Source organism: Manacus candei, unplaced genomic scaffold (genome assembly GCF_025592945.1).
Source record: "Manacus candei isolate 608988 ecotype Guabito, Panama unplaced genomic scaffold, ASM2559294v1 h1tg000050l, whole genome shotgun sequence".
Lineage (NCBI taxonomy): Eukaryota > Metazoa > Chordata > Aves > Passeriformes > Pipridae > Manacus > Manacus candei.
The window spans coordinates 5,057,048-5,084,497 of record NW_026138098.1 but is presented as its reverse complement, the minus strand read 5'-3'; the positions used below and the strand labels follow the sequence as shown (position 1 = coordinate 5,084,497).

Genomic DNA, 27,450 nt, shown 5'->3' with positions numbered 1-27,450 from the left:
AGCACAATGAAAATCAAACGCCCTCTGTTTAGGAATTGCTACTAAACTCTAGTATTAGAACAAGTTTATGCATAGATATAAAATGCTTATGGGATCACTGTTTTCCAGTGGGCTGGTTGGAATCTCTACCAATATTAAGAATTATCATGAAATGTCCTCACCATTACCACTCTCCTTGGTTTTGTATAGATTCATTATACAACAAGAACCAGTTTGTTATAAAGGAGACTGATAAAATCACAAAACCACCCCAAACTCACCTCATGATTTGCTCTGACACCGGTCTGTGAAATTTAGATGGTAAATCCAGTTTTGGCTTTACAGTAAAGCACTGAATATCTGAATTTGGGAGTTAAGAAGTAAAAAGTGAATTTAAGTTACATAGAACAAGCAGCTCAACAGGAACACAAAAAAAAAAAAAGACAGAACAAAAAAATTCATGTATTATACAGAATCACAGAATATGCTGAGTTGGAAGGGACCCACAAGGATCAATCAAGTTCAATCCTTAGCTCTGCACAGGATCATTCCCAGGGGTGACACCATGTCCCTGAGAGCATCATCCAAATGCTCTTTGAGCTCTGGTAGCCTTGGTGCTGTGCCCACTGTCCTGGGGAGCCTGTTCAGTGCCCGACCACCCTCTGGGGGAAGAACCTTTTCCTGAGATCCAACCTAAACCTGCCCTGACACAGCTTCAAGCCATTCCCTGGGTCCTGTCCCTGGTCCCCACAGAGCAGAGTTCAGTGTCTGCCCCTCCTAAGGAAGTTGTAACTGCAGTGAGGTCTCCCCTCAGTCTCCTCTTCTCCAGCTGGACACACCAAGTGCCCTCAGTGTCCTCAGATGGCTTCAAATCAAGGCCCTTCACCATCTTCATCGCCCTCTTTTGAACACTCCCTAATGGCTCAACATCTTCCTTATATTGTGTCACCCCAAACTGCCCCAATATTCCAGGTGAGGCCGCCCCAGATCAGAGCAGAGTGGGACAATCCCCTCCCTGGCCCAGCCGGCGATGCTGTCCCTGATGCCCCCAGGACAGGGTTGGCCCTCCTGGCTGCCAGGGCACTGCTGACTCGGGGACAACTGGCCACCAACCAGGACCCCTGAGTCACCCACAAGGGTGCTCCCTGAGTCCACAAATCCTTGCCCCGTGCTGTTGGACACACGGCTGTGCCCAGGGTGCAGCCCAAGGATACACTGGCCGGAGGAGTTTTTGATGTCATCGCCCGGCGGTGACGTCGTCTTCATCTTCTCCGCGTTGGGGAACTGAGTCAAGAGCCGAGCCTCGAAGTCCTCCCGCCGCTCATACTCCTTGCCCCGGTAAATGAACACTTTGTTCTGGAAACAAGTTGACACATTAAATCCTGCTAAAACCAGCAGCCTCAGTGAGGACCTGGGATCCCAGAAGCGCTGACTCCAGTGCTGTTAAGCGAGGAATTTCCCATTCCCCACACTGTGGTATAATCAATAGTTTACAAATATTTTATGCCGGCTCAGTAAAGCACAAATGGGTTTTCTCGCCTCCAAGTCAGTGCTGAGATCATTAAGCACACACTTACCTTTAGGTATATGCATAAACCACACTAAAATCAACTAAAATGTGATCTCAAGAAGCTATAAAATTGGTGGCCATTGAAAATATATTAAGACAAATCATTTCTACCAAATCTCAGACCGCCCTCTGTAAATCCTCTCCTCCACCTTCCTCAGCTAATGGTGGAATGCAGGCACATAAACTGAATTAGGCTTTTCATACATAAAAAATATTAAAAAGCACTGAGGTGAGCAAGCAAGAGTAGCAGAGAAAAATATAAACATAAAATGATGCCAATTTGAGGAGGAAGATTCAAAAATACTGAGTCTTCTAGAAAGACCGATACAGACTTCATATTTGTGTATTAGATTTTTGCCATTTTTTTGCCTTTGTTAAGTTGTCTGCACACAGCATAACTTTAAAATGAGGTGTTTTCTATTCATAAGTATTGGGGTTTTTTTAACAATAAAGAAAATTAAGACATTTACACAGTCCCTTTCTATGCTGATTTAATTCAATTCGAAAGAAAAACGCAAAAGATGCTGCACATTTTTAACTGATCAAATATATTAAAGTAAGTTTGGATAAAATTTGCATCTGAATATGCTTAACCTCATTATTCATCTCAAAGTGAGCACTTGGTGAAAAAATTATACAGCACTTAATAAAAAAGGGTGTTATGACTCGGGGTAGAAACCTGGAATAGCTTCCATTTGCCCAGTTGGGTTTAATTCTGCAATGGTGCCTTTTGAAATGCTCAGCAGATGAAAGAATACTCTCAAATTGGGAAAAAATGGTAATAACAGATGCCTAAGAAGTTTCTATATAAGTGTAATTCATGTATATACACTTGTAATTCAGAAGGAATATTGGAATAGAAGGAAAAGCTTGAATTTAGGATTTTCTCAATTAGCAAGGCACTTAATAGCCTGTTTTTCAGGGGTTTTATTGCTCATTTATTATAAGTTGACCAATCCACAAGGCTCTTGAAAGTGTCTTCCTGAACTTACAAAGCCCCCATTCAGTCATCAGGAGAAAAAGTAGTTTAATATTAATATATCAGACTAACACTGCTCTGCCTGGTCTCCTGCTGGCTGTTGATCACAGCAATTAAAGGGAAGGTTGTGCTTTGTGCTCCTGACAGAGCTCAGGATTAGATGGGATATTGGGAAGAAATTCTTCCCCATGAGGGTGGTGAGGCCCTGGCACAGGTTGCCCAGAAAAGTTGAGTAAATAACTAATGGTTGATTCCCATTCACCAACTGCCAGAGGATCATGATACAGATGCAATTCAGAAGTGTTAAATCCCCACTCTTATTGGCCACTAATTCAACCCATAAAAATCCTGATTTTAGTGGGAAAAAAATCTAAAATGCCACTAAAACTACATTCCTGGCATCAACCAAGTGACATGTTTTAAACTGACACATGACACAGGCAAATCAATTAAAGGTTTCACACACCTCTGATAGTCAACTTCATTTTAGTGACCATGTTGGAAAGGATTCTGACATGAAAACAGGGTCACATACAAAAGGCTTCTCTACCATACCCATATATATATATCTATATATCTATATAACCTATCAGGCAAGAATGTCATGATTTCAGAGGGTGCTGGTTACGACCCTGAGTGATGGACTGGGTGACATATCTTAATTTCTAGTTATAACTTGAAGAAATAGAAAGTACTGGATATGTTTGAAGAAAAAAAAATCTCTACTAAAATTCAACTACTCCATAACAAAACCTGGAAAAAAACCCAGTGCTTGTTTTGTACATCTAAAAACAACTGCCAATGTCAGATAGTTTTCTCCACAACCAAGAGAAATTTCCAGAGCAAGAAACCTTGTTGACCTCTATGGAAAAAAGTGGACACTTACCCTTATGAATGTTGGGAATCCCTGGCCATAGTATCCAACAGCAAAATAGTCTGGTTTTGGTCTTATCACTTTCACAATGTTTTCATAGAACTGGGCTTGCTTTCTCTGCAAAGTAAACAGAAGGAATTTTAAATGGCCTGAATTTAGGGAGATTCCTTACACTTAAGATCTGGATCTGTTTTATGTGCATCTCTAAACTAAAGATGTACATTTCCCCTGCCTCTTTTTCCTCACCACTTTATCAGATACATGGTGACATTCTGAAATACCAGACTCTGGAGCCATTATTTTTATGTTCAGCTTGGTGAACCTGATTGTTCCATATCCGATATCTCCATTTTGATGAACCTCATCTTGGTGAACCCCATCATTCTACATCCAATATCTCCATATTGATGAACCTCCTTGCTCCATATCCAATGTTTCACTTGCAGTGAAGGCCAAGAATTTCCAAGGCAATCTGAATTCCCAGTTGTGACACCTCCAATGCCGAAACACAGGAACAATAAAGCCAAGTACACCAAAGCTCATCTCCACGGTGCTGACTTGTCACTTTGGGGCTCTTACATCTCATTAAATTTTTCTACTACTTCTCTTCCATATTTACAACTCTTAATTTGCATATGGAAAGCAGGCAGTTGAGAACTGCAGGAAAATGTAAATTTTGGGATAAACACACGCGTGTCAGACGCCATCTGTTTGGGACACCGATACTTCTTCATCTCAAATGATGAAATAATAACAAATGAGCAGCTTCACAAGATCTGTTCATCAACTTATTTTTAGTCTATTATTTCTGTAAAGAGAATGACTCCTGATTTGGGGGGAGGTTTATTGCTGCTCCCACACAACGGATAACAGTAAATGGCAAGAAGACTACAAAGACCCAGATCTGCTGTGTATTTCTGAGCTCATCTGTAGCAAAACTATTTTGTCATTTGTCAATTGTCTTAGAGTCTGATATTTAATATTGCTTGAATAAAAGAGACAAGAGGGAGAACAGAAAGAACAAAAAACTTCTAAATTTTATTGTGGGGAGAAAAAAAAGAGCTATTCAGCAGCAGTAATAAGAAAAGCTGATGGGGTATGTGAGACCTGATTCATTCAGGAGCATGAATTTGATCTTTGTGTTATGAGGAATGAATGCCCAAAGCACATCAGGACTAATTTTTGTGACATCCCTCTAAATTTCTCCTCACTGATAAATAAAGAGCAGATAAACTCAGTTGTCTGGTGTGAGGATTGGAAGTTCTGGGTTTCCCCTCTTCTAAGAGGGAGAAACTCCATACCCATGCCTGGTTTAAACCATTGCCTGGAATTATGTCACTTAAACACTGATGTATTTACTATGCAAGAGAAATGGTGAAAAATACATAACTTGGTATTATGCCCCATCCCTGGAAGTGTTCAAGGCCAGGTTGGACAGGGATTGGAGCAACCTGGTCTAGTGGAAGGTGTCCCTGCCCAAGGCAGGGGGCTGGAATGAGATGAGTTTTAAGGTCCCTTCCAACTCAAATCATTTTATCACTCTGTGATCACTGGCCATCAGCTACAATGAATAAAGTGTTAATTCCAACTTCTCCTCCAAAATGGATACAGCAGGATAATGAGAGAGTAGCTGCCTCTGCACCAAACTGTTCATGTTCCCATGTTCAAGCATAAAAGAGCTGGAAAATTAAAACTGAGGGACTCAGAGAGTAGCTACCCCCTGGTGAATAATCATTTCTGACACATGACAATCATCTCTAGCTGAGGAACAATCTGTACCAAATTCCTTTTATACTGAAATGAATATTCTCTGTTGAATAAATCCCTAGAACAACAGTGCAGGTCACAGAATAATGAACATTCTGGGGAGATGGGGATGGAGATACTTCTGGGGAGATGGTTCTGAGTCATCTGGGTTGAGTTTGGCTGGGGTAGAGCTAATTTTCTTCCCGGTAGCTGGGGTGGAGCTGTGGTTTGGATTTGTGCAGGGAACAGGGTGGACAACACAGGGATGTTTCTGTTATGGCTGAGCAGGGCTTGCACAGAGACAAGGCCTTTTCTTCTCCTCAGCCCACCAGGGAGAGGTTGGGGGTGCACAAGGGGTTGGGAAGGGACACAGCCAGGACAGCTGATCCCAACTGATCCCAGGGATATCCCAGAGCATGTGTTGTCATGCTGAGCACGTAGAGTTGTGGGAAGAGGAAGAAACAGGGGGATGTTCAGAGTGATGACGTTTGTCTTCCCAAGTCACCATCACGTGTGATAGACCTCTGCTTTCCTGGGGATGGAAGATAGTCTGCCCATGGGAAGTGGGGAATGAACTCACTGTTTTCTCTGTCTTCATCCAACCCATTTTATTATTTATTTATTCTCACGTATTTAACTCTTCTGATTCTCTCCTCCATCCCACCAGGAGTGAGTGAGTTGGGGGCATGTGGGGCTGAGTGCCTGGTTGGGCTGCTTAAATCATGTCAACACCAGATGAATGCCCAGCTCAGACAGACTGGGATAAAGGAAGCAGATAAACAATTAAAAGAATTTGAGGAAAATATACTCTAAGTGCAAAGGTAAAATGTATCAAAAACCTGAACGTTGAGCATTTTCAGAACCAAACTGGAATCATGTCCCAGCTCCCACGGAAATGGTTGGGACATTTAGGAAGGACAGTGACAGCTGCCATTTATCTCTTGGAAGAGAACATGAGAAAAAAAAATGATGCAGGCATAATGAATGGGTAACATCAGGGCAAAAATAACTGACTCTAGACATGAATGCTTGGGGATTATTCATACCTAAAAAAAGAAATGTGAATATGGAAAGACACTTGAGAGAGAATGGGGATTTTTTTCATGTTCCCATTTATATTTAAATTCCAAATTTCCTTTTATACCCCAAATAAATCAGCTTAACATTACTGAAATATTTTTCTTTCAGCTAAAAAAAATAAATTCAATCTTTTTCAGGCACTCCAGTGGTAGCCAGTTAATCAACATTGGTCCAACAAAGCCAAAACTGGTATCTATTTCTGTGTTTTACTGTCATAACTATAGGATTTTTGATATAATTTTACAAGCTTAAGAATTCAACTCTGAACAAATTATTGCAGTGTCTATGTCATTAAAAAAACCTACCAGTAGTTCACTGAGTTGTTCATAATCAAACATTTCATTTTCATACTGTTCTGCAAGTTCTTTACCCAAGGCAATGGCCTCTTCCCACATCTGTCAGGGAAAAAAAATCATAAAACAACAACAAAGAAACTGAATTACATACCTTGGTTAAACAACAACATTAGAATAACCCAAATCTGAATAAAACACACAAAATGCATTGTGTCGCACGCCTGAAAACACTGCGCATCTGATGTGCCAAAGAGCTGTGGCAGAGCTAGACATGTCTGTGCTGAGAGAATCACAGAATCAGGGAATTGTTTAAGTTGGAAAAGGCCTCAAAAAACCTCGAGTTCAACTGTTCTCCAACACTACCAAGGCCACCACTAAAACATGTCCCCAAGTGCCACATGCACATGGCTTTTAAATCCCTGCAGGGATGAGGACCCCACCACTGCCCTGGGCAGCTGTGCCAGGGTTGGACAGCCCTTTTCATGAAGAAATTTTCTCAGTACCCAGTCTGACCCTCTCCTGGCACAGTTTGAGGCTGTTTCCTCTCATCCTGTCCCTTGTTCCCTGGGAGCAGAGCCCGAACCCCCCGGCTCCCCCCTCCTGTCAGGGAGTTGCAGAGAGTGAGAAGGTCCCCCTTGAGCCTCCTTTTCTCCAGGCTGAGCCCCCCCAGCTCCCTCAGCTGCTTCTGGTGCTCCAGACCCTTCCCCAGCTCTGTTCCCTTCCCTGGACATGCTCCAGCCCCTCAATGTCTCTCTTGTCCCAGGGTCCCAGAACTGCCCCCAGCACTGGAGGTGCCCCAGCAGTGCCAGCACAGGGACAGTCCCTGCCCTGGGCCTGTGACACACCATGGCTGGCACTGGGGCCATTGGCCTCTTGCCCACCTGGGCACACCTTGGATCATGTCCAGGTGCTGTCACCAGTACCCCCAGGGTCTTTTCTGCTGGGCAGCTTTGCAGCCTCCCTGCCCCAGCCCGGAGCGCTGGGTGGGGCTGTGGTGACCCAAGGGCACTTGGCCTATTTGAGCCTCCTACCACCAGCCTGAACCCATGGATGCAGCCTGTCCAGATCCCTGTGCAGAGCCTTCCTGCCCTCTAGAGATCAACACTCCACCCAACTTGGTGTCACCTGTGACCTGACTGAGGGCACCCTCGATCCCCTCATCCAGATCCCACGGCCTTTCCCTCATCCATGAGGTGGGTCCCATTCTCACAGAAGGAGATCGGGTTGGTCAGGCAGGACCTGCCTTTCCTAACCCCAAGCTGAGTGGACCTGATCCCCTGGGTTTCCTGCATGTGCCATGTGACAGCACTCAAGGACATCTCCATGACCTTCCCTGGCAGAGGATGCAAATTTACTTGATGCAAATCAAGTCAAATGATCAAACTGCTTCAGAAACAAAATGATTCCTGCCAGCCCAACCAGAGACCCAGTAATGTGTAAACACAGTCTATCCACAAAGAAACCCACAGGACTTTGGATAAATGCTGCTGATTGATTATACTTCATAATCACCTCTCTCTCCCTCTAATATCTATAATCTATATTAGACAGGACAGGCAATTTGCAGATATTGCTTTGAACAAATACTCATTATATTTCCAATGGTTCTTCTTCCTCTCGTTCTTCAACCATGAAATTCAGCAGCCATCTCAACTGACCCAAAGAAATTTAACAATATCCTTCAGCTCTTCAGAAGGCAACAATCTTAATGAGGAGCAGCAAGAATGGTTTTAAATGTGCATTTTTAATTTTTTTTTCCCTGCTGTAAAGATAAAGTACCACTCAAACCCAAAAATATGCTTAAATTAGCACACCAGGCTATCTAAGATCATACTTGATGATCTGCCTCTGCTGCTGAAATTTGGTTGGCATTGCTGACCTCACTTTATTAAAAAAATGAGATTCAGAATGAGTTATAAATCCATTTAGATTGCATTAGCCATCATCTGAAATTTAAATCCTCTGTCCAAACCACCTAATTCTCCTCTCAGCACCAGGCCACATGTTCCTTGTCCTGGTGAAATACTGAGATGCAGCAGCAAAAAGCAGTTGGATGAAAGAGGGCTGAGGGAAAGGGCTGAACACACAGTTCCCCATTGCTCCCCAAAACCAGCCACCTTTGGGAACGAGGAGTTTGAGATGAACCACCACAAAATCCAAAGATGGTGGGAGCTGGAGGTGGGGAGAGAGAAGAGGAATGGTGTCCTGGGGAAACCTTCAGGCACACAACTGATTCCTGCATCCATCCCATACAGATCCCTCAATCCCATCCACTTCAAAGTACTGTGTAAATAAGAGATACTTTACACCCCAAAACCCAAAAGCCCCCCAAAACACACACATGAAATCCCACCCTTTAAAGCCCAAAATCAATGTCAAGTGAATTTTGTCTTTTGATCTGCAAGTTGAAATTGCATTTCTTAGTATATCAGGAAAACTTGGAAAAAATAAGACTTTTAGGAAAATTCCTCATTCTAGATGCTGAATTGAAAAATAAGAGTAAAACATTAACGGTTCACACGACTGTCAGTGATGGAGACTGTTGCCAGCACAGGCTGAACAGTCAGGCAAGGCACAAACTCCTCACTGGGACTTGGAATATCCTTTTTCTTCTAGGAATTGGAAATTTGGATCCAAGTGTGGCTGAAACCTCAGTAAGTCTTTGCGTGTCACACACCAATGCCACAAAAATAAGATGTGGCTCGGGTCCCACTGGTCTCCATCCCTGCTCCTCCCTGGAAACAAGGAGCCAATTTTCAAAGGGAGGGCAAAGGATGGACTGAGGGATTGTCCTGGCAAACTGAGGGAGAAGGGCTGGAATACAGCAGCATGGAGAGGCAGGGAGCTGCTGATGCTGGAGGACATGAGGAGCTGCACAAGGAAAATTAGTTATGGGAGATCACAGGAAGAAAGGACAGAGACTTATGCTCTCAAAGAGAAAATATGGGCTACAAACTACACTGAGTAGTGTAGTTCGTAGTAGTGTAGAACAGGAGATTTTGAGTTCCACAAAAAAGGAATGGGCAGATGTTGGGGCAAACAGAGGCTGAGTGGTGACCTAATTTAAGACAAAAAAGTGGTGGATGCTCACGAGGACCAGAACCCGGTACCGCATTAACCTTTCGTGATGTTCGACCCCTCCTCTTGATTTCTCTTATTTCTACAACAGGGTTCAGAATATTATTTATCCAGGGAAGAGGACTGGAATGAACATGAGCTCCCTCATGTTTGTGAAGTGCCTTGAAGGTGAAAAACTCATCAGAAGGACTAATTACAATCACGGTAATGAGGGATCACGTCTGCAGGAAATTACAAGGCAGACTGTGGGCTCTGCAACGCAATCTTTGCAAATAGAAGGAGCTGAATGTTTTTATCCACATTATGGATCTAATCTAGCATGATGATACAGAACATATTTTTATTTCTAAACAAAAATTAACACAAATTTAATAGTAAAGGTGCAGTTGCAGAAAGAGGAGCACATTTTCACATACTGGGTTAATTTTGACTCAGACGAGCAATATTCCACCAAATTATAGAAACTGAACTAGTATTCAGTTGTTTGGTAAGTCAGCAAGTGAAACCTTTCAAAATCACTTAACCTTTCCTCATTTTGATTGCCATTTTGTTTGGAACTTCAGTCATCCATAACTTTTGCATATTTTCATTTCAAAGACAACGGTGTTACCATCATTTCCCTTGCCTTGTGTGTTCCAGATTTAACCAGTCCCTCTCCAAAACCAAACCACTTCTACTCTCTTTTCCATTATGAAAATATTTATTAATGATCTCAGGCAAACAGCTTTGGAGCTGAACAAAACTGGAAATAAATGGAAGTCTAAATCACTTTAGATTTGCATTGACACTGTAAACAAACTCACTGGGTTCTTCCACTGAATCCTGGATAAGCACAGACATCTCAACATGTTCCCAAAGCATGTCTGGGAACACAAAGCCCCAGCTCAGTGCTAAGGCTGTGTGCCATGGAACACCAGCTAATGCACCTGAACATCAAGAGGTACAGGATTCTGGATTCTGGGAGAGAGGAGGGCAAGATTGGAGCTGAGGGGGCTGGAATGCCACACTGGTATTGCCCAGGGTGAGCACTATCATGTCACTGTGGCTCTGCAGCTCCAGGGTCACACCACAGAGAGCCTGTCCCACACTGGCACCTGCACTGTTGCCCTGGAGCCCAGCAAAACCAAGACATGGACCTCCTGGAGTGGGGTCAGAGGAGGTCACGAGGCTGCCCCAAGGACTGGAGCACCTCTGCTCTGGAGCCAGGCTGGGAGAGCTGGGGGTGTTCACCTGGAGAAGAGAAGGCTCCAGGATGACCTCAATTTCTACCATGTCAAGTGTCCTGAACTCCAGAGGTCCACGAGTCCACAGGTTTATAGAATCAGGGAATTGCTAAGGTTGGAAGAGCACTCCAAGACCATCGAGTGCAACTGTTCCCCCAGCACTACCAAGGCCATCACTAACACATGTCCCCAGGTGCCACATGCACACGGTTTTTAAATCCCCTCCAGGATGGGGACTCCATCACTGCCCTGGGCAGCTGTGCCAGGGCTTGACAGCCCTTTCCATGAAGAAATTTTCCCTAATATGCAGTCTAAACCTCCCCTGGTGCAACTTGAGGCTGTTTCCTGAACTACTTGGCTTTTCCCTTGGCTGTTTGTGCAGCTTGACCACAACACTTCCAATATCACCACAAACCAAACCCAAGCCGGTGATTTTTCCAACATCCCAAAAAGAAACAGGAACTGTGTGTCTCAAATTCCCTGTACAACCCTCTGAAAAATTCAGCTGTTTACTCCAGAGCCAATTTATTCAGGTAAGGACAGCACAGGGCTGTGGCACAGGATCCTGAGAAATGAAATCTATATTCTTGAAGGTCAGTAACTCCCAATCTGCTGCCTCGCAGATTTCCTACCTTGGAAGGTTTCCCAGGTTTGCCCAGGACATGGCAGGTCTTGTGGAGAAATGAGTCGTATGGGGAGCTACTACACAGGATTTGTACGAGGTACAACTCATTAATGTGAGAAACAATTTATTTGGAGAGGGGACCAGAGAGAGAGGCTGCTGATAGTGGAAGCAAAATGCTTCTTTTAAACTGAAAGCATAAGAAAAATGTGTGTAGCCAAATTTAGCTGTGTGGACACGAGCTGCAAATTGTTATGGGAAAGACTTTGAAGATGCAGAAGGAGATTTTTTTTTTTTAGGGAAAACCTGGTGATTTATTTTTCAAGCTGGATTGCTTGTTGCCCAAAAAGAACTACAGCATCCAATTTAGTTTTTGAGGTTAACAGCAGCAAAGGAGGATCTCAGGGTATTTCTCAGCTCCTGCTGAGTTAATGGTCAGTAGCAATGAAATAGTCTGGGATAAGAATATTATCATGGATATTCTGATGTGTGAGGGACATTCCAAGCTGATTAAATTTCAGATAGTGTTAATTAACCAACATGCAAGCTTAATATTTTAAATAAAATGCTAAAACACAGTATTTCTCTGCCAGGTTGGAAACCCTTTGAACAAAGAACTATATTCATTTGGAACACACTCAGACACCACATCTCTCCTCTCCAAAGGCTGTCTGTCCTTCACAGCCCTCAGGATGGGTTCACTCTGATGTGGGATCTGAGCTGGCCAGGAGCCCTGTGCTCATTTTTGGCAGACAGGTGAACTTCACCACTCTCTTGTCTGATGGAAGAAAAACCCATTTGATGCCACCCCACGAGCCAGAAAGAACAGGCATTTTAAGCCAAAGCGTGGCATTTACTGTGTAATTTCAAATATTTTGTGCTTTCTGGCTGCAGTGAAACAGTAAAAGGTGTTTTTTTCTGGAGGGGAGGAGGAAGGAGGAGCAGAAATAAATGAGCAGTGTGCATTTATTTACTTTTTTCTCCTCAGGATCAACACTTTCAATTTATGAAGGAGCAGAGGAAAACATCCTGATTTACAGACTGCGGCATCCACCGGCAAACCCGAGACACGTCGCTGTTCCTGCATTTTTCCGTGCAGGAGCAACAATGCTGCTGCTTCCTTTATGGCTCCAGAGACCACAGAAGCCTGTTTAAAATAGCACCTTATCTTTGTCACTGACACTGAGTATTCCTTGGCTTCAGGAGTTCATTAGCATTGACTAAAACTGCTCCACACGGGCAAAATTTCACCCCTTCCCTCATCCCTTTATTGCCGTCGCTATTTTTCCTTCTCGCCCTGAGATATCCCAACCTACCAATTTTCAGTAAAGTCCCTGGATTAAGGGCTTTGTTGGAAATCACAAAGCTTCAGGAAAACACAGAGAAAGCAAACACTTGAGAGCAGTTCAAAGGGTGGGTTTGACTGCTGGGATAAGCAGTGAGGATAAGCCTTTTAAGGGCAAAAGCCAAGAGAGATGGAATGAGACTGGAGAGTGCAATGCAGCGAGGAAGAATAATCTAGGAGAGAAAACGATGCCTAGATCAGGGACACAACTTGTAGTTTGGAAGCAAAGAGCTCAGAAAAGGAAGGAATAAAGTATTACTAATGAGGAATCAAATCATAAAGCAGAAGAGCAAAATGCAGAAGTTGCACCTGGAAATGCTCATTCACTGAAGGTGTATTTCAGCTTTACAGAAGGTTGGTTTAAGGACCAAAAGTCAAATACAGGTAAAAAAGCAAGTTTCCTAATAATAATAGACTAAAAATAGAAATAAACATGAAGAACCTTAATTGGTTCTCAAACTACAAATGACAGGGATACTTGTGGTAAGGGTCAGTGTTTTGTTCTCAGCCAAAATAAGGTGCCACCCTCCTGCTTTCAGTGCAAGCTCACACTCCATATTATTAAATTATGAATTTCTCAAGCATTTGTGGTCTAGAAGAGAGAGGTTCACTCTGTTCCAGTCTGTGTATGGAGAATTGTACCTTCCTCTAAATCCACCTCACCATGAATGCCAATATTTAGGGAATAAGCCTCATGGTTTGTCTTCACTTGACAAGTGTACCATATGTTCCCACTGGGAAATAACTCTGCTAAGAGAAAGGGATTGTGATTTTTGAGAGGCTGAACTACACAATCCTTTAAAAACCAAAAAGTCAATGATTTAAAACCAAGTTTTACCTTTCAGGAAATCCCTCTCTTCCCTTTCTTCTAGATAATGTTTCTCACCACGACTTCCTTCCCTCCCATGTCCACAGGTTCCCATTAGGCAGGTTGGGGTAGAGGAGGCACAGTCCCAGAACTTTAAAACAAAACTCCTGAGCTTCTGGAAAAGCCTGGAAGTAGCTCTACAGCTGTACAGGGTGAAGTGACCTTCCTTTAACATCTCTTGTTAACTTTATGGGAAGAGAAATCAAACTGGTGGGATTGACCCAGAGTGAATTGCCAGGCCAGGGACACAGCTGGGGCATTATGGTACAAAACTCCCCAAATTGGTCTGTGCAACAGCACAGTCCTCCAAAAATACTATTTCAGGTGTGTTATTGATCATGGTTGAAGCAGCTGCTGGAATACATTTGCACACTGCACAGGTAAATGTAATGAGTTGATTTAACTTAATGTCAGAATATCCCAAATGAGAGGATTACCTTCACTCTACAGTGGAAACCTCCACGTGGAGTTTCCTGACATTTGAAAATTCATGTAAGATGAATATTCTCAGTGTATATTGATTTTTTTATTTCAATTTTTATTGAACAATATGAAAAATTATCACCAACTCGAGTGACCAGAAAATGAGGGAAGGACTATCTGTAACTAGGAAAGAGCACTTTGGAAATGAATCATCTCCTCACACACACACAAAAATCACACAGGAGTCCTGTGGCTGGAGTTATGCAAAGAATGGGAATAATTATAAACCACTAAATGGTTTGGGTTGGAAGGGACCTTAAAGACCCTCTCTCATTTCATCCCCTGCCAGGGACACCTTGCACTGGACCAGGTTGCTCCAAGGCCCTGAGCAATAATCACATGGTTGTTCACCAAAAATGTTGAGAATGACAAAAATTCAGTTCTTAATCCAACAACGAGGAAAAAAGGCAAGGACAGCATTTCCAGTGCTATTCCTTTTGAAAGCTGGCAGGGCCTTCTCTCATTTCCAGCAGCAAAATGTGACAGAATTAAGAGTGATTACTTGGTCTAACTGGTCTCTGGAGCACTGACCAGTGCTGGGGGAGGTATTTTGCCTGCTGTGTGTGTAAACACATCATTAGTGCCATCCCAGACACAGGAGGGACAGCTCTGAGACAGGCTGGGTCCTACAGAGATGTAAAGGATGCTGCAGCTCCTCCCTTCCAGCTCAAATCCACTGGCCTGGTGCTCAAAGAGCAATTCCTTGATAGCAGCACCATAAAGGACTAATGGGAAGCCATAAAGACATAAAACAACAAAATAAAAACAGGAGGCTTCTGGTTTTCCTTTCCACAGAGGAACGTGATATTAAAATAGACTTTTAAGTCAGTTATGACCCTAATTCTAACAAGATTCTCCTTATCCACTGGGAAAGGGTTAGTAAAGTTTTTTGGGCAGGAAAAACCAATGCTGTCTAAGCACTAAGGCACCTCCACCAGCCCCAGCCCCACTCAGCCACTCGTGCAGCACTCTGCAATAACTGTTTTTACAATTTTTATCACAGTCTACAATTATTATTTTAACATTGCTTATCCCAGTCCAGAATCACAACTTTTAGCCCACCACTTATTAACAACTTTTAAATATTGCATTAAAGTAAGTTATAAAATTTGACTCTTTAAGCAAAGTTTCTATCAAAATGAGAGAAATTATGGTTTCTATCAAAATGATTCTATGAATTTATGGAAACACTTATGTGATTCTGTTAAAAACTTACTTGGAAAACACGAGCTGGGTGGATCATATTGCAGTTCTAGTATTTCTGTTTGCACTACATTTATGCAACAGAGTTTACTTTTAAAACCCAAGTTTGTATTTCTGAAATGTTGTGACAAAGAGATTCTTACTTTTATACTTAAACATTCTGGAAATATCCAAACACTGAAACATCCTTGTCTACAACATTAATCCCCTTCCCCTCTCACACCAGCACTCTCCCCTTCCCACCAGGCAATGCCAAATGCAAATTCCCTTGGCATTAAAAGATGCAATTGGAATGAAATATTCCCATCTCAGAATATTTATGATATTGAACCACAGACATCCATTCCCTGAGGGAATTATTTGTGTACATGAAAGAAAACAAGGGGAGCTGAAGGATTGCAATAGCTCCTGGAACTGCCAGAAAGGTCCCCCCAAATTAAATGCATCACTTTTTTATTTACCCCATGGCATCATATGTACATACATTTACCCTTAACACGGCACTTGTAACTGTACCATTGATTTCTTTTGACTTTTTTTAGTATCATAACCTGTAAGTGCTTCCTGAAGGTCACTGGATGCAAACTATGTTTACTATTTAATTTATAAGTTAGAGAGAAAAGCAATGAAAGATATTTGCACTTTTTTTCTTCCCTTTTTACCTTGCCCTTGTCGAAGTAATGGATAATTTCTTGATAGAGTTGATCTTTCAACTGTCCTTGAGTAGCAGCTTGGTATCCATCCCGCTGGGTAAGATGTGCTGCACATGCTTCTTCTGACCACTAAATCATACAAAAAGAAAGGGAAAAGAGAAAGCAAATCAAAAGTGATGAGATATGTCAGCAACATGAGGCTAAAAATAGAGGTTTTTTTTTTTATTTAAAGGAGTGGTACCACAGCTAATGCACTAACAAAGGGGGTTTGATCACTTGGATTCTTTGAGCACAAGGACCATTTCTTTGAATGCTGTAATTGGAGGCTAATTCCATCTGTCAGCTGGAAGGAAGCTTCTGGAGGTGGTTTCCTGTCCTGGGCGAGGTTGATGAGACTGACCTTGGCCTGCTGATGGTACAACCCCCTGGGGACACAATGAACACTTGCAGTTCATGTTGAGAGAAGCCTGGAAGCCAAGATACATCAACAAAAAAGGAAAGGACTGCAGGTATGGAAATGAGATGGCTACAACTCAGAGGGAATGTTTGGAGGGCTGGAAAAGCACAATTAACTTTATCCAGCCTGTCTGCAATTAGTAGCTCTTGCTCTTCCAGCAAATGCCTAATGGAGCAAGGCAAAGATGTCAATCACAGAATCCTGGAATGGTTTGGGTTGGAAGGGACCTTAAAGTCCATTCAGTCCCAGCCCCTGCCACAGGCAGGGACACCTTCCACTAGCCCAGGCTGCCTTGGACACTTCCAGGGATGGGGCAGCCACAGCTTCTCTGGGCAACCTGTGCCAGGGCCTCACCACCCTCACAGGGAAGAATCTCTCTCTAGTATCCAGCCTAAAACCCACAGATTCATTTCCAGAAATACCATCACACCACCCAGTTTTACCTCTTCTACCTTATTAAATTTCAACCAATTACTTCTTAATTTGGTCAAAGTGTTTGTGCTTGGGCCTACAGACAACTCTGACACCTTTGTAATGCAAAGCTGTGTTTCTGAGCAACACAAACCTCAGGTAGCCTGCAATACAGTGGCTTTTTTTTTTTTCAGCATGCAAAGAGCAACTATCTTCTGTTAGTTTTGAACATCTCAATTTTGACAAAATGGGTTAAAAGTACAACAAAAGTCTCTTTTCTTGAGTGTGCTTCATCAGCTTGCAGTAATTTGCAGAATATGATGGCATCTCTCTCTCCACAAGCACAGCCTTTCTGCAAATTTAAAGGTGAAATTCTCTCACACTCTCAGTCTTGACCTAAATGTGATCCCATTAAAATCAGTGTGATGGAATATCTGCCAGTGATGAGTGTCATTGAAAATCCTGTACTCGAGGCTTGACAAAAAAACTCAATTGCTTAGTTACACACATCACAATATTGCTGCTCCTCCAGCAATACTGAACCCTCCATCCAGTGCTAACTACTGGTAGTAACAAGAATTTAGGTGGATAGATTGATACATTTTAATAACAAAGTAATTCCAGACTATAATATAATTATACTTATAAACAAACATCCCCTCAGTGATGAAAGCCTGTGACAAATCCTGCCCCTGTATTTGCCATGTTCTATCAGTTTGCATTATAAGGGAGGAAAAATGGATATTTCTTCCCAGTGAATTCAAAGGGGTAAATTAAGATACTCATCTGGTCTTTGAACACATTATCTAAGAAAAGCTAAAACTGGCTAAACTCTAATTTAAGGTCATATAAACTAACTAATGAGGTCAAGCCATAACAGCTAAAAGTCTGAATGACTTTTTCTGGCGAGGTTTATTCCATCATTTTTCCAGAAAATGAGCACCTGTGGAAGGGAATGAATCCTTTATGTTGTCTAAAAGGTTCATTCTTGTGAAGTGCCATGAGCAAGCACTGCACAGTTTGTCAGTCCTGCTTTATGTCCCTTGTGGGAACAAGACAGATCTTTCCAGCCACAGACTCGGGGAGTTCCTCGCTCCCACTCCTGCCCAGGGGCAGTGATTGCACCAGCCTGGGAGAGGGAGGTGTCAGAGCCATTCCTGATATTTTCTTACTCTAATTATTTTAAAATACAGTAAATACATTTCAAAGTGTCTTAATTTAAGTTGCACATTTATGCTCTGCATCGTATTTAGTCTAATTATGGCTTGGATTCAGTTTACTTGCAGGAATCATTGGCAGTGCATCCATTAGAAGTATTTCATTTAACACCTTCCACTTTCCAACTTTTGAAAATAGGTTTTTTTACACCTGCATTTCACTTGGGATTGCTTAAATTAAATCCAGGATTGCCAAGAACAATTGGCTGCTTAGAATGAGATAAATTTTCTTTATCAAGTGGGGCACCATAACAGCAATAGTGCAGCAGGTTGCAATAATACAGAATCACAGACTCATTTGGGTTGGAAGGGACCTTAAAGACCATCCCATTTCACCCCCTGCCAGGGGCAGGGACACCTTCCACTATCCCAGGTTGCTCCAAGCCCCATTCAGCCCCTCAGTTATTCTGTCCCTGACTCTCTGCCCCACATGACCTTGGGTGCTACAGTCCTTGAGGGGAGTGGAAGGAGATCCAGGACCTCCTGAGGGAGAAAGATTTCACTGTGGGTGATAAAATATGAGGAAGATGAATGGGACTAAAGCAAACACTTCCAAAAATGCTAATTCTTATCACATTTACATTTTTACTTTTCCCATTAACTGCTTTTTAAAATTAAGAAATAAAACCCCTTGCTGGTATTTCAGTGATGACTGGGTTGTATTAAACATGTGATTTCATGACCCAAGTGCTGGCAAGAGGAGCATCTTTGTATGTGATAACAAGGGGGACATGGTTGGTACCTGTTCCCACACGTGTGACACAATCACATGAACGAGCTGCACGTTAGAAACAACATCATCTATCCAGGAAGTTTTCAGTGAGATTAATGCTTAGGAAATACAGTTTCATTATGTTTCTGGCTGACACTGGATAGTGTTAAAAACTCAAATGCTTTATGTCATGTACTTTCTACATATACCATGTTATTAATATACATCGCAGGTTCCACTGAAACATTCCTTGAAGAACAGCAATATTGTTGTGCCTCTAAATGTGCTATAAACTGTGCAATACTGCATTAAAATTATAAGTACCTTTTAAAAGCATGAACTTGGAAAGAAGGCCATTTGAATCTCTCCCTAATTTTCCAAAATCGAAACTGAATCTATTACAGACAGCCAAGAACAGGCTGTAATACCCCCTTGTACTGCCTTTGCACAAAGATTCTGTGGAGAGCTGATTTACTAAAATATGTGGTTAGAGGCTTCCACACATTACACAGCCATGATATTTTAAAGATTTCAGCTTTGCACTTTGTAACTCCTGGTGTTGCCTTGACCACACTTCCATTCCAGATCAAGATCTGCCTCCGCCACACATTAATTCCTCCGTGGATGAGTTACATGGGCAAAAGACAACCCTGCCCTGAGCTGCAGCTCACAGTTTAAAGTGCAGATGTTCTGAGTGACAAACACCTCTCTGGGTTACTGCTGACATGATTTGCCAAACCTGGGATGTGTTCTGGGGTTTACCTTCAGGAGCTTTGCGTGCAGGAGTAACGTGTAGGCAGCCTCTGTGTAGTTATCACACTCCTTGTGCAGGTCACACAGCTTGTACAAATACCTGCAAGGAAGAAAAACAGTGGTGCTTACAAAAGGTTGGCTTTAAGATGTTACTAAATAATTTATTTTGAAGATTACAAGGGTTCAAGTCCATCTTCTAACACCTAAATATTCGTGGGATTATTTAAAGTTCCTATTTCTGTGTGCAGACAACCTTTGGGACCATTTGCATTTCCCTTGTGTTCTTTTCAATGCATATTCAGAGAATTAGGGAATCATGGAATCATTAAGGTTGGAAAAGACCTCCAAGATCATCAAGTCCAACCTTTGACCAGACACCACCATATTAATGACTTGTGATCAGGAATCCAATAGAGATTTTGTGCAAGACAAAGCACTCTTACAGTTCAGCTGTGGAGACAGATAAAAGTTTTCTTCTTTAACTTCAATATCATCACACCTCCAGCAGGGGATTCTCTTCATTTGTTTGTTGAGATTTTTACAAACAATTAAAAAAAACCTCCACGAAACCAGTAAAACTGTATTTTGAAAAAAACAGTGAAAATACTTTCAACTTTGATATTCATTAAGAGTTTGTTAACAGAAATAGGAGAGAGTTTGGGTGGGAGTGTGACACTAAGAGACAATTTGTCTTTCTAGGGATGCTGAGTAGGGTAGACCTACAACTCATAACCTCCCATGTTTGTCCACAGTAATCAATCCTGCCACTTTCTTCTCTTTTTGCAACCTGCTAAAACAACAGGAGCTGAGTTCACAAGTGAAAGTTCTTCCAAAAAGGTAACAAGCACGTGAGAATGAATTAATTAAAAATATTTAGATACCTAAAGTAGCATTACAAACACAAGGTTCAGCATTTTAGCACAACAGTGTAGTCAATTTTAAACCACAGCACAAATGGAGGACTAGGAACCCCGAGGTTTACAGAAAACACAATGACACATTTCCATGTTTACTTTGTGTGCAAATAGATTTTGAAAGGTTCCCGAAAGCTTTAAGTTTAAAATAAGTATCAGTCATGATATTATTTAATAGTTGTTTTTACCCCAAGTCACATATTTTGTACCATTATTTCTTTACTCAGTTTTATTTTACTTATTTATTTTCTCCACGAAAAGAAGAATATTCACTCCTGAGTATTTCAGTGTTTAGTGGAAAAAAACCGAAGGAGTTGGAGAAAGGGGACAAAGATAATCTCCTGACTCCAACTTCCAGCACTTGGTGTTCTCAGGGAAGATAAGCTTTTGAATTACTTCGGGTTCAGTCAAGGCATGATTTTTCATTACTTCTCTTCCTCCAGCCCCCAAGTGACTCCTTAATAGGAACTCAATTTCCCCAATTACACCGGAGCACATCAGGCAGTTTGTCACCAGTCATGTTTACAAACCTTATGTACATTTCTTCTCTCTCGATCTCCTTGTAGAAATTCTGGAAAAAAAAAAAAACAAACAAAAAACCAACATAATTTCATTACAAACTCTTTGATTTCTCAGTTTGGAACGTACAGAGAACACGCTGGAAATTAAAAATTCATAATTGCGTAACATCAGCCTCCAAACTGCAAAGGGAAATTTGCCTCCAGTGCTGGAACACAAGTTATTTAACTTACAAAGTCTAATGCTGTGATGTTTCATGTTGCAGCAGATTAGGGCTCATGTCTCATTGCAAAGGTTAAGAATTTGCAAGAATAGCACTGCTAGAAAGCTGCTTCTGGCACTTGCAAGTCACACATCATTAACTGTTTCAACTTGAAAATTTTTTAATATACAAAAAACATAATTTTTAAGCAACAGTTGTTCCATGGATTTAAAACTCCGAACCTGACTTGGGAAATACATCATCTGCTCTTGAATTCTAATGGTTTCCTTAGAAATAAAAAGTTAGATTAGTGTTATTTCTCTGGTTTCATATGCCACACATTAGCATTGCTCTCCTCTGGTTGCCTTTGGCTTTGAGATAAACTAGTTAACAGTACAAATACTGTAAATGCAAAGTATGATAAACTGGGTGAGATATTAAAGGCAATTCTGAATCTAATTTAAAGTTCACCTCCAAAAGCTAAAATATATTGAAGAAAACAAAATACAAAGCAGTTTCTCCCTCCCTGAATTAAAATATATTTCAATGCTCAATTAAAGCAGTTTGAGGAGCCACTAATAGATGCACAAGCCCAGTACTACGACATGGGTAAACCCGATATAAAGCAGTTCCCTTCAAATTGAACTGGAATACAAGACAAAATTCACATTTCACAGAGGAAATGATGGATTATTCCAGGGATTTACCATTTCAGTTGACATAAACGCTCACTGGTTTTGAGTTCAACTCAAAAGACAAACTGCCAAGGCCACCACTAACCCCTGTCCCCAGTTGCCACATCCACACAGCTTTGAAATCCCCCCAGGGATTGGGACTCCACCACTGCCCTGGGCAGCTGTGCCAGGGCTGGACAACCCTTTCCAGGAAGAAATTTTCCCCAATATCCAATTTAAACCTCCTCTGGTACAGCTTGAGGCCTTGTCCTGTCCCTTGTTCCCTGGGAGCAGAGCTCAACTTCCCCCCCAGCTCCCTCCTCCTGTCAGGGAGTTGCAGTGAGCGAGAAGGTCCCTCCTGAGCCTCCTTTTCTCAAGGCTGAGCCCCCCAGCTCCCTCAACTGTTCCTGGTGCTCCAGACCCTTCCCCATTAGCACTGCTTAAATGCAGATCACACCCTCCAACTTAAACTCCTGTCAATACAGACACACTTAATTCCAGGAAAGCCTCTGCATCATTAAATTCCCAATTAAGAACTCTCTGAGACCTCAGGTGGGAATTGTGCCGAGTACCAGGCCATGGTTGGATTTTTGCAAAGGCGTGAATTTTGCTTCAGGTGCCTGGAGAATGATGAAAGGGCTGAGTTGGCCCTGGAGGGCAAATGGGAGTTTAAAATCAAGCTAAAGTTTTAAATCATGGCTACTGAAAATGAAGGAAAATTCTGGCCCGCAACACTTCCCGGCATTTCCCGTTGACTCCGGCGGGAGGTTTGTGCAGGGGATCTCATGGTGATTTAACCTGACAGCAGCAAATCACCCACAAAATGTATCATCTGGAAACCCTGAGAAATTCAGATGCCAAAAATCAGCATCAGGAGATGCTGTTGGAGACACCTGGAGAAAAACCCAACCCCAAGTGTGCCATGAGTCCCCTGCAATCAGGATGGTGAGAATTCCTGGGAAGAGGCTCAGAGTATTCTGGTGAAAGCAAGGAGGAACAAATTGACCTTCCTAAGGAAATTTTCCCAGTTTTATACACTGGCTTAGAGCGTGTGGCATCTGTGATTTCCTATTTCCCATCTTGCTTGTGTGAACTGGCAGGATTTTCCAACACAATTCCGCTCGGGAGGACGCGATGACCTTTCTGCGGGCAACCCAACAGCCGGTGACAACTCCCCACGTCCCTCCTCTTCTCCCACGATGCTTTTTGATGTGCACAGGGAGGGAAAACACACTGAAAATAAAGGCCCAGTTTGTGGTTTGATGTCCCGATCCCCTCTCCTGCTCCAGTGGGCACCACTGTGTTTGTGGCCGATGGGGCGACACAAAGGCTGCACTGCACGAGCTGCATTATGTGCAAAACAAATACTACAAACCACTCACTCAGCTCTTTCCTGCACAAAATCTATCAGCCATATCACATAAACCATAAACACTGGCTGTGCCCCACATATTAAAGCAAAATAAAAGCTTTGATGGCGATACAGAGGGATGAAGGCTCAGAAGCCTTAGTGGAAAACAGTTTAATGCTGAGTCTTATTGGAAAAATCAAATCTAGTTACTATAATTTGGGGGTCTCTAAAAGTTATTTTCCATATGTGCTCATTTTAGGCTTGTAAAATCTTAATACTCCAGTGCTTCCACCAGTGTGTACTATGAGGGATAACTTCTACTGCTTCCAGCTCGAGTCCAAAGGGATAAAGTTTTGTGTATAGAGCAGACACTCCAGAATTTCTAGAATTTTAAGAAGGAAATTTCCTATCAGTGACAAAAACAACCTGAATTTTTTTCCTGTTGTGAACGAAATAGTAACTCAAATTTCCTCAAAAAATTTGAATACGGAGGCTGAGCAGAAAGCAGAATACAAATGGGATTGCAAATGTGTGAATATTTCAGGAATAAACTGCACAGAATCCCAACATTCTGTATGTCAGGTGTTCTTCTGCATAAAGTCATTCACAAATCCATTGTAAATGTCAGTGAACAACCCTCCTTACAACATTTCTCTTTAAATCTTCCCCTAGAATCAATTAAAGAAGGAATAACCCACATTTTCATACATTTGCCTGCATCAAAACAGGAAAAAAACCCCAAAGCATTTTAGATTTCCATGAGAATCCCAGCAGAGACTCAGTTTGACACCAAGGTGTAAAATTCCAAGTGCAGGGATCATCCCAGCTGGTGGAATCCCTGCTTACCAGCACGTTGACGGTGCAGCTCATGCGGTTCTCCTTGTTCTCGTCGTGCATGATGGTCCTGTAGTCCAAGAGCCTCTCCATCAAACGCACAACCAGCTTCACAAAAGTTTCCCCGCTCTTAGCCAGGTATTTGTGCTTCCTACAGTGCTCCAGGAGACTGAAAAAACCAATTACATTTGCCTTGTTATTCCCACGCAGGAAAAACCTTGACTCAGGTGCAATTTTAAATATTGTGCATCGTTAACAGATTTTAATTATTTCTGGGCTGCAGAGTTCATTGTAGTCTAATTGCTCTCTCTCCTGACTTCACTGCGACATAAATCTCAACACTTACATTTTGTCAAATAACACTTTGTACTGTTCATCCCCTCGGCCTCCTTCCACTTCGTGATCCAGTTTGGTGATGATCTCATTTTCGAACTGTAATTAAACAAAGCAGGCGGAAATAATCAGATGGTAAATATTGCACTTTATTACTGGAGCCTCGGTGCTTCACAGATTGGTTGGGTACCTTGGTGAGATGTTCAGCCACTGTTTGAAAGCCTGATTGACTTTAGGAGTCTGTAGGCTCTGGTTTTAGAGCATCCACCATGAACCGCCCTACAAGGACTTTGTGTTAAAGAAATCATCGGGCACCTTGTTAAATGAAGTGTAAATATTTGTGCTATGAAGAACTAAATAAGGAGATTAATGACAAGAATGAGGGCAGGGGAAAAGAAGACACCAAGTCACAGAATGTCCCCTGCGATAAAGGTGACAGCAACAAAAATTGCTGAAAACTCTGTGAGAGAGGAGAGATAACACCTGAGGCTGGATAACTCAGCTGGATGCACATCCCAGCATCACTGACACCCCTTTTTAGCACACACACACTGACTCACAGTGGGGCACAACTTGATAAACCTGTTAATAAGTCACTGGAGAGGGGAAGGAACTAATTTCAAACAACTCCAAAGCAATTTTATTTGGGCAACAATAAAAGAATGCAAACTTAAGTGGGCATTAGAATATAGTTTAAATGCAAACTGGGTAATTCCCTGGATTTTTAATGATTACAGAGGGTTTTAACTGTTGCTGTTACATTCCCTAAGGGCCCAGGTTAGGAATTATGTGAACTGTTAGTGGAGGGAGGTTCACTTCAGGCCTGCTGCTCTGTAAGGAATTGGTTTAGGCATCTAATTCCTAATTCTTCATTAACTAAGCACAGACATTCACAGGATTAGTGCCACAACTTATTGTCCAGGGACCTCAGAAGAGCTGGGTGAGCTGGGAGCCCTGGCAGGGCAATAGGAGCCCATTACTCAGAGTGGGAGTTTATTGAAAGAACAGTTGTCACCGAGTTTTTTCACTGTCACTTGCTTAAGCAGCCCCTTAATGACTCTGAGGAGAAGCAAAGGGCCACCTGCACAAGAACAAAGCATCCTCACATTTTGGAAATGTCAAGAGATGTGCTTTGCACCTGCAGTTAATATTAACAGCTCACAATGTGCCAATGGGAAAGGAATAGACTTTCTGATCACAGAATCAGAGAATATCTTGAGTTGGAAGGGAACCATCAGGATCATCAACTCCTGACCCTTCACAGGACACCCCAACAATCCCACTCTGTCCCTGAGAGTGTTATCCAAACACTCCTTGAGCTCTGTCAGCCTTGGTGCTGTGCCCACTGCCCTGGGGAGCCTGTTCAGTGCCCGACCACCCTCTGGGGAAGAACCTTTTCCTAATGTCCAACCTAAACCTGCCATGACTCAGCTCCAGCCATTCCCTCGGGTCCTGTCCCTGGTCACCAGAGAGAAGAGATCAGTGCCTGCCCCTCTGCTCTTAGTTAGGAAGAGAAACTGGATTTTTTTAGTCCACACTGTGAAATTCTTCAGGCATATTTATTTCAGTGAGGAGTTAGAGACGACCCTTGCCAAGAGACTTAAATAATGAACCTCTATAAGAGAGTGCTTTTCACCAACTAATTTACATCACTTTGAGGCACAGTAGCTATGTCCACCACCAGTCTCGTTTTGCCAACGTACCCTGCATTTTAAACTCTGCCCACACAGCCTCACCTCAGCCAACAGTGGTTGTTTTAATGCCTCTACCAAGCACCAGCCAGCTATGCCCTTGGTTCTGCCAAAACCCCCTCCTCCTGCAAGGCAAACCTGGGCAGAGCAGGAGGAAACCCTGCACCTGCAGCAGGGAAGGATGAGGAGAAGCATCTCAGCCACCTCACTGCTGGAGGTACCTGCCTGCTCTCCTGCAAGTCCTTTGCTGCTGAAGACCACAGTAGCTGTGAACCTGCACATGAAACATGGCCAAGGACTGTGGAGAAGTTCCTGCTTCACTAAGAAAAATCCTTTATAAGGAGAAATACACATTGGTATGAGGGATTTGCTGGATAAATTGTGACAATGACAAACTACTCCTCTGCATCAGGGCAAGTCAATCTCTAATCACCTTAACAGGGCCAACAGCAGGAATGTGAAAATCTACAGTCTGACCCAGGACACTGGTTTTGCCTCCCTTTCCAACTCTCCATGTTCTTCCCAGCATTAACTGCAGTAATATTCACAGCATGAGAGAATCACTGAAGTTGGAAAAGCCCTCTAAGACCATTGAGTTCAACCAGCATTGCCAAGGTCACCACTAACCCATGTCCCCATGTGCCACATCTACGTGGATTTTAAATCCCTGCAGGGATGGGAGGGCTGCCCTGGGCAACCTTTCCAACAGCCTTGCTTGACAACCCTTTCCATGAAGAAATTTTCCTTAATCTCCAATCTAAACCTCCCCTGGTGCAACTCCAGGCTGTTTCCCACCTTCATGTGCAACCCCAGACATTTTGACCTCTGCATTTGAATTGGGAAATTTATGTTTACACACTACCTGCAGCCCACCAGGACTGGGTTACACCAGAGCAAAACAAGGTTGTGCTCTGAGCTCAGTGACTACAAACCTTCATGGTGAAAAAGGGCAGAACAAGTCCTGCTCCCCCAGTGCTCAGAGGAAATTCAGGATACAGGATCAAACCACGCACAGGTCAGTTGAACTGTCAGGAAACTCCAACTACATATTGTATCATGCAGACAGTGATAAAATCAACTAAGTACCCAAACAACTTGTCCTTCTTAAAGCAACTTTTACTATTATGAGTGACCCTAAAGCTCAGGTTGAAACATTTCAAAGGTGCTTTTCTGGTCCCCAAATGATCCAGAGAGTCACAGAAACACTGGAAAAAGACCTCAAAAGCCATTCCATGCAGCCTCCCAGGTGATGCAGGATTACTGCCAACACTGGATCAGGCCAAGTGTGGCTTGCTTAGCCAAGAAATTACCATCTCCATGGATGGATGATCAGGTGGCCTTTCTGGATAACTTGTCCCACTCCCTCACTACTTCCCTTGAGAA

At 42.6% G+C, this 27,450-nt stretch overlaps 1 protein-coding gene across 4 annotated transcripts in view; it reads right to left on the bottom strand.

Moving 5' to 3' along the window:
- The window catches only part of DOCK1 (dedicator of cytokinesis 1), a 332,168-nt gene that overhangs the window by 91,609 nt on the left and 213,109 nt on the right, over nt 1-27,450 (bottom strand). For 3 of the 4 annotated variants that reach the window (XM_051801050.1, XM_051801051.1, XM_051801053.1), the window contains 9 exons: nt 24,390-24,475; nt 24,056-24,212; nt 20,994-21,034; nt 19,559-19,649; nt 16,009-16,128; nt 6,534-6,623; nt 3,415-3,519; nt 1,194-1,335; nt 261-339 (listed from right to left, as the gene is read on the bottom strand). In XM_051801050.1, coding sequence (XP_051657010.1) covers nt 261-339; nt 1,194-1,335; nt 3,415-3,519; nt 6,534-6,623; nt 16,009-16,128; nt 19,559-19,649; nt 20,994-21,034; nt 24,056-24,212; nt 24,390-24,475 — 911 coding nt within the window. The remainder of the gene's footprint in view (nt 1-260; nt 340-1,193; nt 1,336-3,414; nt 3,520-6,533; nt 6,624-16,008; nt 16,129-19,558; nt 19,650-20,993; nt 21,035-24,055; nt 24,213-24,389; nt 24,476-27,450) is intronic. The other variant, XM_051801054.1, reaches the window with a different exon arrangement.